At 39.7% G+C, this 15,081-nt stretch overlaps 1 protein-coding gene across 2 annotated transcripts in view; it reads left to right on the forward strand.

The window, feature by feature from the left end:
- LOC113436336 (programmed cell death 1 ligand 1-like) overlaps positions 1–9,315 on the forward strand; it is a 53,965-nt gene extending 44,650 nt beyond the window's left edge. For both annotated transcript variants that reach the window (XM_087937484.1, XM_087937485.1), the window contains exons 4-7: positions 801–1,076; positions 1,569–1,697; positions 5,929–6,031; positions 7,282–9,315. In XM_087937484.1, coding sequence (XP_087793610.1) covers positions 801–1,076; positions 1,569–1,697; positions 5,929–6,031; positions 7,282–7,294 — 521 coding nt within the window. In that variant the 3' untranslated portion in view covers positions 7,295–9,315. The remainder of the gene's footprint in view (positions 1–800; positions 1,077–1,568; positions 1,698–5,928; positions 6,032–7,281) is intronic.
- Positions 9,316–15,081: the final 5,766 nt, after the last annotated feature.

Here is a 15,081-nt window from a genome sequence, read left to right on the forward strand (position 1 = left end):
AATATTATTTTCTAACTCTGGAATGCGATCCCTGATAGATTTGTCAGAATGATAGTCTTTGGATTGAGCTGCTATATATTGATTTTTTTTCCTTCTGCAAAAGCAGTTGGACTCCCAGCCATAGCCATCTGTTCCTAATCATCTTGACAATAAAATGATGAAGTGGGCATTATGACATCACAATGCATGAGACATAGAGTATAGAATCATAACTGTTCATTATATGATTTGGTCTCCAGGCCCTTATCATCTTTGTTGCTGTTCTGTGCATACTTTCTAGAGTCTCAGCATCTTTCTTGCATTGTAGCAACCAAATTTGACACAGTATTCCAAGTGATTTACAATTTATATACACTAAATTATAAAATATGTATTAGAGACCAGGTAGGCCATTAGTTCTAGTGCCATTATAGGCACAAAGCTAGTTGGGTAATTGAAACATCATTATAAAATCACAATATTAACACCATTCTTAGCAGTACACACATACATTTTCAGTACATATTTTATATTAATCACCAAGTATCTAATTAAATAAATAAGGTTTTGCCGCTATTCAGTAAAGATTAATAATGAGGATGCTGTCTTATTTTGGGAAAACATTTGCACAGAAGGGGAACTTGGCAGAGTTGTCTGAAATGTTTAAGAGAATTTTCTTAAATTCAGAATAATCAATGACAGGAAATTTAGGGGGAAAGTCTTCATGTGTACAGGTCTGCTTGAACAAATGCGAATATCAAACATTTTTTACATATGAGTCATATTCTGTAATATCTTGTTGTCTTTTTTGTGTCTTTCAGTTCCATTTAGTACACCTATCATCCTGAACAATTTGTCCGGTGAACATTGTGACTCAAAAATTTTGACACTGATGTGTTTGTCTCATGGAGGTTCTTCAGAGCCAAAGATGTATGGATCTATCAATGAAAATCCAGTGAATTGGACTGTCACAAGCAATGAAATATTTGGTCATTTTAATATTGCTGGCACCTTGCAGTTAAACATGACAGAAAATATATTGATTCAGTGCTCAGTTCATTATTTAGATTTCCAAGTGTCAAGCAATTATAGCTTGAGTAAGTTCCTTTCATTTTATCTAAAGGCAATTGTATTTGATTTTATAATATAATAATTGAGTGAATGACAAAACACAAAGCTATTTGAATTAATAATTAAATTAAAAAATCTTATTTTTGAATGAAAATTGCTACTGTGGTTAGAAAACTCTCATCTATCATCTTTTCTATGCCCTTAGATTCTTATGACTATAATATTGTTATATCTCATGATTTATGTTGGTTGCTCCTATTTAGTACCCTAGGATGATTTATGTTGATTGCTTAGTATCCCGTGACTGTCACTGAAAGTTGTATCTGACTTATGATAATTTTATTTTATGATTATGATTATCACTTGTTGTTCGTATGTACACTGCACTGGAGAAAAATTCCTTGTGTGTGTCCAATCACATTGGGTCAATAAATTCTATTCTATTCTAAATCATAGAACTAACGATTTCTTCACTGTGATCCTGGATTTCTCAATATTACATTCAACGTTTATTTCAGATATGGCAAAGAACTGTTCTGAACCCACAATGCCACCATTGATTCCACCTTTTGGGATCATAATTTCTTCAGGAGTGATCTTGATTTTCTTTCTAGCTATGGTAATGCTAGTAATACTCCAATGCTACTGTAAGTACTGATACCTCTGTGACTAGCTGAAGCATGGTTATCCTCTCATCTATCATGCTATGTATTCCCTTAGATTCTTATGACTATAACTTTGTTGTTATATCTCATGATTTATGTTGATTGCTCCTATTTCATATCCTAGTATGATTTGTGTTGAATATGAAATGATAGAATAATCATAGGGCCACAATAGATTCAGACAAAATGCAATCCTGTAAAATCCCCATCTTCCCCATTTTTTGAAAGCCCATTAGCTTTCAGCAACCTTACCCAGGTACATTATGAGATCCTAAGTGAGAAAAATGAAAACTTATCATATTTCACAAGATATTATAATGATCTCATGACATTTGGTGTTTTTGCAAGATTTGGGCCTTTCCATTTTAATGAATGTAACTCTAATTTGGTGAACATCAGAGCCTCTGATGCCACAGGTGTCATATTTCTAATTCTTGTGATATAGAGATAAAATGTGAAACACACTAACAACTATGTTTTAATAATTGAAAGTATGAAGACTGGTTGTACTCATTACCTGCATATATTGATTAAATTGCCAATATAGATATCCATCTGATTTAGTCTATTAAGAAAGTACACAAAAGTACAGCTCAATTTCAGATGCTTTTAATCAAGGTTGAAGAGTAGAGGTTAGCGTCAGGCTACTTTAGATGTTCCTGCTTTAACACACATAGAATAGTAAGAATGGTTTGTTTATATTACAGGTGAAACTCGAAAAATTAGAATATTGTGCAAAAGTTCATTTATTTCAGTAATGCAACTTAAAAGGTGAACCTAATATGTGAGATAGACTCATTACATGCAAAGCAAGATAGTTCAAGCCATGATTTGTCATAATTGTGATGATTATGGCTTACAGCTCATGAAAACCTCAAATCCACAATGTCAGAAAATTAGAATATTACATGCAATCAATAAAACAAGGATTGTACATAGAACAATATCGGACCTCTGAAAAGTATAAGCATGCATATGTACTCAGTACTTGGTTTGGGCCAATTTTGCAGCAATTACTGCCTCAATGCGGCGTGGCATGGAAGCTATCAGCCTGTGGCACTGCTGAGGTTTTATGGAAGACCAGGATGCTTCAATAGTGGCCTTCAGCTCTTCTGCATTGTTTGGTCTCATGTCTTTCATCTTTCTCTTGGCAATGCCCCATAGATTCTCTATGGGGTTCAGGTCAGGTGAGTTTGCTGGCCAATCAAGCACAGTAATCCCACGATCATTGAACCAGGTTTTGATGCTTTCGGCAGTGTGGGGAGGTGCCAAGTCTTGCAGGAAAATGGAGTCAGCATCTCTATACAGCTCGTCTGCGGAAGGAAGCATGAAGTGCTCCAAAATCTCATGGTAGACAGCTGCATTGACCCTGGACTTAATGAAGCACAGTGGACCAACACCAGATGATGACATGGCTCCCCAAATCAACAGAGACTGTGGAAACTTCACACTGGACTTCAAGCATCTTGCAGTGTGTGCCTCTCCATTCTTCCTCCAGACTCTGGGTCCTTGGTTTCCAAATGAGATGCAAAAGTTGCTCTCATCAGAAAAGAGGATTGTGGACCACTGAGCAACATACCAGGTCTGTTTTTCTTTAGCCCAGGTAAGACGCTTTTGACGTTGTTTGTTGTTCAGGAGTGGCTTGACAAGAGGAATATGACATTTGAAGCCCGTGTCCAGGATACGTCTGTGTGTGGTGGCTCTTGATGCACTGACTCCAGCCTCAGTCCACTCCTTGTGAAAGCCCCCAACACTTTTGAATGGCCTTTTCCTGACAATCCTCTCCAGGCTGTGGTCATCCCTGCTGCTGGTGCACCTTTTTCTTCCACATTTTTCCCTTCCACATAACTTTCTATTAATGTGCTTTGATATAGCACTTTACGAACATCCAACTTCTTTTGCGATTACCTTTTGAGGCTTTCCCTCCTTATGGAGGGTGTCAATGATGGTTTTCTGCACAACTGACAGGTCAGCGGTCTTTCCCATGATTGTGCTTCCTACTGAACCAGACTGAGAGACCATTTAAAGGCCCAGGAACCCTTTGCAGGTATTATGGCGTAATTAGCTGATTAGAGTGGGATACTTTGAGCCTAGGATATTGAACCTTTTCACAATATTCTAATTTTCTGAGTGTGGATTTGGGGTTTTCATGAGCTATAAGCCATAATCATCTCAATTATGACACATCACAGCTTGAACTATCTTGCTTTGCATGTACTGAATCTATCTCATATATTAGTTTCACCTTTTAAGTTGCATTACTGAAATAAATGAACTTTTGCACGATATTCTAATTTTTCGAGTTTCACCTGTATAGTGACTGGCCAGTTTTCAGTAGGATATTGTCTAGAAAGCACATTCACATTGGAAACTGAGCAGGAGAATTAATCCTTTTCTTGGGATAATAGCATTATCACTAGTTGTAGAGTTATAGTTGATGCCTACATTTTATGCAGCATTTAGTTCTTGAATTTCTATCATTATAGTAAGATCTGTTTTTGCAAGGTTGTATGGTAAATTCATTCAGCTATAGATTATTCACACAGGTTTTGTGAAAAGGTTACAGGATCTGGACAGAGGAAATAATTTTTAAATCTCTCATCACAGGGGATTTAAAGCTCAAAAGCAACAGAATATTATTATAAGATTTTTCTCTGTTACCCATTATATCTGATGGAGCATGATTTGCGGTTCATCAAAGTTCAGGACATAATAATTATGTGTATGTGAGTTTATGGTACCACAAGTCTATTGTTTTTGGAGAAAATGACTGAGATGTTCCTGGAAATTTCTGCTTCTTCCGATGTATCAAAAAGTAAACAAGTGTTTAAAAATCCCCTCGACTACTAATCTGCAATTTTGAAAATAAAACTTGGCCTTTAAGAATAAAATATTATTTGTTCTTCATGTAGCTGTGGATTTCAGAGAATGTTGGTTTGGAATCTCTATTGGAGGAGTGGTTAAAGAGGGAAATTCTCTTTGAGGTCTGCTTTAGAATACATAATGTAGGCAGGTATTCTTTGTGTTTCGTGGTATTATGCTAAAGCATTTTGTAATATATGGAACCAGATGTAACAAAAGTTTTCTTGTTTTCATCATTTTAATGTGTATAAACAATTGTCAAATATAAACAATGCGTATCTTAGAAAAAACATGTTAACAAAAAATCCACATATAAAAGCAAATTGTTATTATTATTACTTATGATGACTTACTAGATGGTTTGGATCCATATAGATATGAATCTCCTATGAATTCTGCATTTTTGAGATAAATTGACAATGCTTGCAAGTGCTGTCTTTTCCCCCCTAAAATTTAGAACACAATGCTTTCAATTCAGAAATAATTCCATGGAACATAGTGACACGTAAAATTGCAGAATTTTTCAGTTGCAGCATTGCACCACTTTAAAAGCTGCCTGGAGAGGCCTGCAGTGCCTATTTTATTGCTGCTCACTAGATGTAAAGAAAATGTTCTCTGTGGTAAACCAGCAGACAGCCATGCTTTGATGCCAGTTTGTCGTAGACCAGTATTCATGTGTGGACTCTGTAGTGGATGGTGGGATAAAAAATAACCTAAACAAAGTATCTTCCTTTACTTTTGCGCTTAATTTTATTGATAAGGACCTGGGAATAGAGGGTAGATTAGATTCTCTTAGGACATAGTGTTAAGAACAGGAAGGCAGAAAAGAAGGTGGCAGGAAATTAAGAAGTCTTACAATTATCAGAATGAAACATTAGGAACAGAGAGGATTCTTGGCAGCCAGCTCAAAGTGTTACCATAGTTAAAATGGATTAAATAGCTCTGGGAGCTGTTGAAGATGGACCATATATTATTGGTTTCCATCCAGAGTAGAATTGATCAGTAATTCTAAAATGATTGTGATCATTTTTCACTAAAATGATCAATTTACACTAAGTTTTATGGGATCCTGGATGATGCCAGAACACACACGATTTTTAAGGGTACAATCTTGAGACGAAATACACTGAAGAGGAAAAGCACTATGGAAAGTCCACATCTACATCTAGATTGTGATTGCCTCATTTTGGAACAGGAAAACTGTCTATTAAAGAATGTAAGATAATGTTGAAACTGGTAAAACTACTTGCTTATCAGATAAAGCTTTTTATCCAAATGACAGATTTATTTATTTCTATTTTCCCGAAATAAGAGAAAAATCTGTGATTTAATTTTGTTATTGTTGCACTAGTTCATAAGCGTCCAACGTCCTCCACCACACATCAGTCACTGGCAACAGATGAAATGATACTCAAGGAGCACTCTAGGAGGCAGACACGTTCAAGGCTGCAGAGGTAAGCTTAGTGCTCTGCATTGTCCTCATAAACAAATGAAAATAGAAGAGTTGGAAGTAGCCATATAAGCTACCAATTTCAATTTTGTGCCTATAAGATCTTCACAGAAGATGCTCCCTGTCTCCATAAACACATTCAGTGGAAAGGGGTCTACCATCACTCTTGGTAACTATTGTCAAACTGCTTTTACAATTTATTTTACTATTCAAATCCCATACCATGCAAGCCAATAGAGTATAATAGTTGAAGTGTAGGAGTAGATATTAACTCAAGTTTGAGGTTATTCTCAGCCAAGGAAATTTGCTGTCTCCCAAATCTACCTCGTAAGGTTGTTGTGGGAAACACTAGAGGCAGGATATTAAACAAATTGATATCCTCACTGTATAATTTAAATCCAGATTTCCATATTAGAGAACATATTTTGAGTATCTTCTTTGGGACATTAACTGCTAATATATTTTTCACAAAATCTGCATGGTTTTGTTTTGGAAACGAATGTTGGATTTGTCTATTAAATATCATTAAATCATTTTCAGCGCATTTATCTAAATTAGCTTATTTCTACTAAGATCATTTTTAAAAATTTGATTTAGCTCTCCTAGCCAATTTTGAATTTGCAGATACGATGTTCTTTTGCTCTTTTCAACTCTCCAGTTATATTTTTATTTTATTGATTTTATATACACACACATTTATATACATACACACACACACACACACACACACACACACAGTGTAGCCTTTACCCATATAAGTTAGGAACAGTTTTGTTAATTAATTTTTAACACAAAAATACGTGTAGGGTGAATGGGTTACACATTTTTGTTACTGGCTTTTTCAACATTTCCATTTCCAACACAGTATCAATATTTTAAAATTAACTTAAAAATAATCAGAATGCCACAATGTGCCTAAACGTTTCATTTCCAATGAAAATGGAGCCAAGTAAAAACAAATAAAGAAGTTTTGATCAATTTATCTTTGTTTCCTTCTTCCCAGTTTTGAATTTGTTGATAATTTAGAAGACAGAGATTTATTAAAGTTTTCCACACTATTATATTACATTATTCCAGACTTTGAAAGTTAATGGGAACATTCCATACCTATGAAATTATTAGTCACATTAAATGCCAAACCATGTACTTTTTCATGCTATTATATTACATATTCAAAGGGTTTTTTTGCTCTGAAATTGCAACAACCTCCAGATCAATTTTTCATGTATTTTACATTCTTGTTTATATTCTCAGATCTTCACTCTGATTTTGAGTTGCAGCTCCCAGACTTATTTTGGTAAGAGATTCTGTTATTCAGCTGGGATGAAGAATTCTCCTAACAGAATGAAATGCTGACTAGAAATCACAAACGTATTTGAAGATTTCCCATTACATACTTGAAGAAGATGGGTGATAACTTTGTGTGGGCTTGGAAGCTAACCATGACTGCATCTGAGAAAGTCTTGAATGACAGGTTGTAGACAAAATTATGTGGTAGTCCTGTTTGAAGAAGACACTGTTTTCAAGTTTGAAAACAAGATTGGAAAACTGAAACTGAAAAAAACAGTGCACATCACTTTCAAACTGCTGTGAAGAAAACTGAAATGTTTGTTGTGCTACGGTTTTGTCTGTCATTAAGCCTATGGCTTTTTTAAAAAAAACTAAAAATAACGACTTTATGACTCCTTTTTAGTTCTCTGTATGAACTGTTTTTGGTCTTATTTATAAAAGATGGCTTGGAAACTTGGTGTAAATAACAATTGGAGAACAATATAAGCCCAAGAAAAAAATGATAAAAATGTTATGTTTGTATTCATATAATCACCAGAGTACAGCACAACTTGGGAAACATTTTTTTAAAAAAATAATCATTGTGTGCTGTAAAGTAGTGCCCTGAAAAAAATCAACAATTAGTCTAAAATTCATTAATCTTTGTGGACTGATTCTTGCAAAATATGAATTTAGTGTAATAAAGAGATGTTCTCATATGTCTTAGTCATTCCATGCATTAGCAGAAGAATGCAGGCTATTAATATTGTTCCGAAACTTGATAATTCCTAGGAATTATAGTATGCCTACTATGTAGGTAAATGAAGCTTTTCAATTTGGAAACTTTTCTTAAATGGAACTTGAACATGAATAACCCTGCTTATTTATAATGGAAAGCTGAACAACATAAGCAATTGTGTAACTTAACTTGGTGCTATAAAATAATCTAGAATTAATACAAGACATGTAAAATTTTTATAGAAGGCAGCGTTTATAATTTGGATCAATTAACAAATGAAAACAATGAATTTTATTGGCTTTCATTTTAAAGAACAAATATTATATTCGGTTAGTGCAGGGGTATCAAACTCATGTCATCACAGCAGCGTCACGTGATGTATCAGGACTTTTTACCCCTTCACTAAACCAGGCCTGGGCATGGCCAGCGCGTTAATGATTAATCAATTCAACTTGGATAGAAGAACTGGGAATAGATAAATGCATCATCAGTTTAATGCCCTTGCATTGCCACAAGAGATCCAAGTCCAGTTCCCGTTGAATTCTGTTGACCCTTATCTAGCACTAATTTAGTGCTGTCCATTAATTGACTAGATTCTTGTATATAGACTTGAATAAATCTTCTATGATGCAACCTCACAAATGGTCCGATTCTTTGCATCTGACAAAATACAAAGTAGCTGATTCCAATGGAAGATAATAGGTTGAATAGGTTAAATAGAGCAACAGGATAAATAGATATTCCTATTTGTCTATATAATGGAAAATATTGTTGACATCAATTCTAAAAATATCTACACACCTTAGAATACATTTTATGCAACAAAAAATATTTCAGATCCATTGCGTTTTTGAAAAAATTTCATCATGGTGAAGATGCCCTCAGATTGTTTTATTTTACTGTTTACACAGTATCTTATAACAAGGTCATTTCAGAAACAGTAATTAACATATTATTCAATTTTGAGACAAGTTCTTTTTAACTGTAGTCTTTATCAGAAATTTACATTTAAACAAAAAAAGTAAACCACACCATGCTGACAATTTTGACTATTTTTCTAACATTACAAAAATAGCTTAATGGGCTTCAGAAATAACGTTAGTAACTAATGAATACATCATTTACTAACATAGATTACACATGAATAATTGCAATGAAATGCTTATATACTTTTATTTACTCCATGTATATGTAAGTGTACATTCTGTATTTTTTAAAGTTTTTTTTATAATTGTGTGTATTCTTTTTTTGTATTCAATTAATAAAACCTTGTAAAAGTTCTTTTAAAGCTGTATTACTAGGTATTGCTATAGCCACAGCTTATTGGCTATCTGAATAATCAATTTACTACTGCTTTAAATGTGTATCTCAGGCTTGTGCGATAGGATTTTAATGAGCTAAAAGAGTATCTGGTATCGTACCTTGATATGCAAAAAAAAAAAAATAGAATGCTAAACTGTCTTATTTGGTAGGGATTGGGTTACCTATGGACATGGATTGCAAAGAACCACCTGGTTTTTAGAAGAACTCCAGAAGAACACTGGAGAAAAATGAAGAGTAAATTCAAATGAATACAGGTAACAGCCTTTATTAATACCTAATAAAGGGAGTGAAAAACTGCTATTTCTTTGCCCCTAACTTTTTTTTGCAGAATGTCAACTAATGTCCTAATATGGTAACTTGTTATCTTCTGGGTAAGGAATAGTTATGGGAATTTTTGCAGCACTGATGCAAAGACTATTCTAGTCAAGTGCTGGATAAATGGCTTGAATTTGTTGGAGTGAGATATATTACTTATTTTAGGCGTCATAGGTTATCAGTTTTTATCCCTGTATGCTACCCTTTGTTGTGAGATGGGTGGTCGTAAAAATCATTTAAATAAGCAGAAAGGGATAGAGAAAGAATATAAGTTGAGAGAGGAATATGCCAAATAGTAAAATATGTGAACATAAATTACTCAAGACACTAACTAGTTATTACACTTTAATTCAGGTGAGTTGTAACAAATACCACATTCCAGTCTCATTTGAAAATGGCTCTCGATTTCACATCTCACTGTAGATACTTTTTCAAAGGCTTTGATTTTGAACAGTCAACTGTATCCCATAATTTTTTTCCATTAAACTTTTATACTTGCTTTTATGAAGAGTCTCATCCAATCAACAATTTTGAGAATTCAATCAGGAGAAGCTGACTCTTTCTGAGAAAACATTCTTATCAATGCAACTTCATTAAATTTTAGGCAGTTCACACATCATTGTGGAACTTTCTGAGAAGCAATTGTTTCAAACTCAATTATAGTGAAAATAATTCTCCCATTTATACAATTATAGATCTGTAAAGTACAAAATAATGCAGGGGTCCCCAACTCACAGTCCGTGACCTGGCACCTTGAGAACTGGGCTGTCCAAGCGGTGGGGTGTGTGTGCAAAGCTGCATTTATACAAGCAGTGCGCACGCAAAACCATCTCTTCTCCCCCCCAATCCCGACTGCCACCGATCCACTGAGCCAGAACTTTTTGGGACTGCTGGACTCATGCTAAGGGTTTCATTTTCATCATCAAGTTTACTTCACTATGAAAATGAGACAATTAAATATTTATAGAAAAGTATCTATTTATAAGCATGTGTGTGTATACATATTACATATGTGCAACGTGTCTGTCAATCACATTGTGTGTGTGTTTGTGTGAGTAATATATGTATACACACTTATATCTAGTTTTCTTTATTGAATGGCATCCATATATTACAAAATGTTGATAGTATGCTCATGACTATTTACTGTTACCTTTTTTGAAGTCCACAATTTCCCCGATTTCAAAAAAGTTCTTCTAAAGAGTAAACATCCACATTAAAATTCATCTGCAAAGCAGTTAATAAGAACATTTCTTCTTCCAATGCTGTAATATGATGCAACCTTTTCCATCAGTCATTTCATCAGAATTAGCTTTCCTGCAACCCTCTTCTAAGAATGCATTTTTATGCTGCCCCAAATATTTTCTAGCACTTTTTTCTCCCATTTTCACGTTAAACTTCTTAAATACTGTATATGAAATGGCACTTGACTAAAACCTGTGTTTAGACAAAAATCTTCAAACACATCTTAAATTATATATGAAATATAAAGTGATTTAGTTATGTTAGTCAGTGTAATGTACAAAAGGGGCGTTGGTTCTTACCAGATACGCTTCTTCTTGTAGAGCTGCATAGAGTGTCCAGGATGGGAGGTGCTCCAGTCTCGGCTCTCACAGGCTGAGCTTGAAATTGAGGAACGCCTCTCACCATCACGTGGTCCTCTGGACGTTCCCCAGTTTTGCGAAGACGAGAAGGAAGGCCCTGTTCTCATCCTAACTAAAAATTATTAGTTTGCTTGGCCGAACAGCGAGGTTCCCCACCAGACGGACTAATGGGTGGGGCTGGACACTCTATGCAGCTCTACGAGAAGAAGCGTATCAGGTAAGAACCAACGCCCCTTCTCCATAGAGCTGCTACGAGTGTCCAGGATGGGACATACCAAAGCTTGGCGAGTCCTGCGGGTGGGTTCCCGTCTGGTGTGGGACCTCCCCTGAAACCTCAAGTACCTGCTGAAGGACCCGCCTGCCAAATGAAGCCTCGGCAGATGCAAATACGTCAATCTTGTAGTGCTTGATAAAGTGGGATGGAGATGCCCAGGTGGCGGCCCTGCAGATGTCGGATATTGAGGCTTGGGTAGCCCATGCGGCAGAGGTAGCCGCACTTCTAGTGGAGTGGGCGGTGACGCCCGAAGGAACAGGGAGGGACTGTGCCTGGTAGGCTTTGGCGATGGCAGCCCTAATCCAGCGGCCCACGGTTGTGGGCGTCACTTTGCGACCGAGAGAGGTAGGTTGGAAGGACACAAATAAGGCCTCCGACTTGCGAAAAGGTTGGGTGCGCTTGATATACACTCTCAAGGCGCGCCTTACATCAAGGGAATGCCACTGTCTCTCCTTCTCTCGAGAGGGGTTGGGACAGAAGTTAGGGAGGATGAGCTCCTGAGCTCTGTGAAATGCTGAATTTATTTTAGGGAGGAAGGTGGGGTCGGGGCGGAGGACGACTCTGTCAGAATGAAAAATACAAAGGTCCTGTCTAATGGAAAGGGCTGCCATCTCCGAGATCCGACGAGCGGATGTGATGGCCACGAGAAAGACAGTCTTGAGGGTGAGGAACTGTAAGGAAGCCTCCCTAATGGGTTCAAAGGGGGGCTTAGTAAGAGCGACCAGGACTTTGTTAAGGTCCCAGGTGGGAAAATGGTGTATGGTCGGGGGACGGAGATTGGAAGCTCCCCTGAGGAAAACCCGGATAAGGGGGTGATGGGAGATGGAACCCCCAGTGTCCGAGGAGACAACTGTTGCGAGGGCAGCAACCTGACGCCTTAGGGTGGTGGTAGACAGACCTTTGTTAAGGCCCTCCTGAAGGAATTCCAGGATCTGAGCAATGGAGGGAGAAAGAGGGTTAATTTGAAGCCTGAGTGCCCAAGAACGGAAGGCGACCCACGTGGCATTGTATATGCGGGTGGTCGAGGGTCGTCTGGCTGCCAGGATGGTGTCTATAACCTGGCTGGAGAAATTCTGAGCCTTTAAGCGTTTCCGCTCAACCTCCAGATGGCTAATTGGAGCCATTGGGGGTTCGGATGTAGCAGAGGGCCCTGGGACAGAGAGATCCTGTCTGGAGGGATTCTCCAAGGAGGGGCCACCGAAAGGTTGCGGAGGTCCGCAAACCAAGGGCGTCTGGGCCAATAGGGGGCTACCAGAAGAATCTCTGCCTTTTCCAGAATTAAGTTGTGTATCATCCTGGGGATGATGGAGCGGGGGGAAAGGCATAAAGGAGCCCTGGTGGCCAAGGGCAACGGAGGGCATTGTGATTCTCCGCCCGTGGGAGGGTATCTGGAAAAAAACCTTGGTAGCTGGGCGTTGAGGGGGATGCGAAGAGATCCACCGTGGGAGCCCGAAGATTGAGACTGCTTCCCTGAAAAGGGAGGGGTGGAGGTGCCATTCTGCTTGGTCCAGAGTGGCCCTGCTGAGCCAGTCTGCTTGGATGTTTAGGGTCCCTGATATGTGATCTGCCCTGATGGAAGCCAGGTTGGATTCCGCCAACTGACAAAGATGTTCGGCTTCTCTCATGAGCCTTGCCGAGTGAGTGCCCCCCTGTCTGTTGATATGTGCCTTTGTGGTGATGTTGTCTGTGAGGACCAGGATGTGACGTCCGCGTACCTGGGGTAGGAAGCTGCGGAGCGCCAGGTAAACAGCGTGGAGCTCCAGCCAATTTATGGAGCAGAGTTGTTCTGTTGCCGACCATTTGCCCTGGGACGAGAGGGAGAGGACGTGAGCGCCCCAGCCGAGTAGGCTCGCGTCCGTGGTGACGGATAGCCTGCCGGGTTCCTTGAAGTAGTGGCCCTTGTTGATGGCCGGCCTGGTCCACCAAAGGAGGGACGTGAGGACTCTTGGAGGAACTCTGACCCGGAGTCGCGAGTTGCTCCTTCCTGCGCGTTGATACGGCAGCAGAAACCATTGTAGGGACCTGGTGTGAAAACGGGCCCAAGGGATAATAGATATACATGAAATGAGCTTCCCCAACAGTTTAGACAATTCTAAAAGAGAAACTGTTCTTGCCCTCCTGATCTCTTTAATGGATTGTTGTATACTAAGCCACCTGTCTGGAGACAAGAAAACCAGTTCCTGGACGGTGTCGATCACTGCCCCCAAGTGAGTGAGTCGGGTAGAGGGGGAAAGGTGACTTTTTCTCCAATTAATCATGAACCCGTGGTTTTGAAGGGTGTTAAGGGTCAGTTTAGTGTCTCGTTGGGCAAGGGCCCTAGAGGAGGAGAGGATGAGGATGTCGTCCAGGTAACAGTGGAGCCGGACAGGGACGGATCGCAAGTGGGCGGCAAGGGCCGCCAAAACCTTGGTGAACACCCTAGGGGCGGAGGACAGACCAAAGGGGAGCGCAACGTACTGGAAATGTTGTTTATTGTAGGAAAAATGGAGAAACTTGTAGTGGGAGGGGTGAATTGCAATATGTAAATATGCCTCGGAGAGGTCAATTGAGGTGAGCCAGTCCCCTCGCCGGGTTCCCGTAAGTATAGACTGCAAGGTGTGCATCTTGAATTTACGGGGGGCAATGTAGCGGTTTAGCCTTTTTAGGTCTAGGATAGCCCTCCAACCCCCCGAATGCTTGGGCACTACGAACAAGTGGGAATAGAAGCCTCGCCCCCATTCAGATGCGGGGACGGGCTGGATGGCTTTTATGTTAAGGAGGTGGCTAATAGCAGCCTCCATAAGAGCCCTTTTTGCAGGGTTCCTGGAAAGGGGGGAGGACATGAAGAATTCGGGAGGGGGAGATTGGAACTCGAGTGCCAGGCCAAGGCGAATCGTGTCCCTGACCCATGCGTCGGTAGTGATGGCCTCCCATCGATGGGCAAAGTGTTTGAGGCGGCCGCCTATGGGAAAATTTGCCTTATCGAGATCGACAGAAAGGTCTGCTTCCAGATCCCCGGAAGGACTTCTTGAAGGAGGCACCTCTTCTGGACCTGTCGGACGCATCCGACTGGTCGTGAGAGGGGGGAGGTCTGTAGGAGGGGGATTGGAAGTATCTGGGGGGGAAGGAGGCCTGGGAGGAGGAACGAAAGGAACTTCGGCGAAAGGAGGGAGAGGGACCTCTGGGGTCGGGCCTCCGAAAAAGAGAGGGGAGGTACTTGCGGTTGTTACGGGTCTCGGCCAGGAAGGGATCGAGAGCCGGTCCAAAAAGTTTCCCCCCAGAAATGGGAGCTGAGGCCAGCTTGGCCTTGTTTTTGACGTCCGCTTGCCAGTGGCGGAGCCAGAGCAAGCGGCGGGCGGTGACCTGGGACGAAATGGCCCTGGTGGAGAATTTTGCGGCTTGGAAGGTGGCGTCCGCCGAAAACTCAGCCGCGGCCGTGAGCTTAGCGATGCCCTGCTGCGCTCTGAGGTTGGCTGCGGGGACATGCTGTTTGAGCTGTCGAAGCCATTTGATAGAGGATCTAATAAAAAAGGACGCGGCAGTGGATGCTC

The sequence above is a fragment of the Pseudonaja textilis genome, chromosome 7, assembly GCF_049901715.1.
Source record: "Pseudonaja textilis isolate UNSWEBS1 chromosome 7, rPseTex1.2, whole genome shotgun sequence".
Taxonomy (NCBI): domain Eukaryota; kingdom Metazoa; phylum Chordata; class Lepidosauria; order Squamata; family Elapidae; genus Pseudonaja; species Pseudonaja textilis.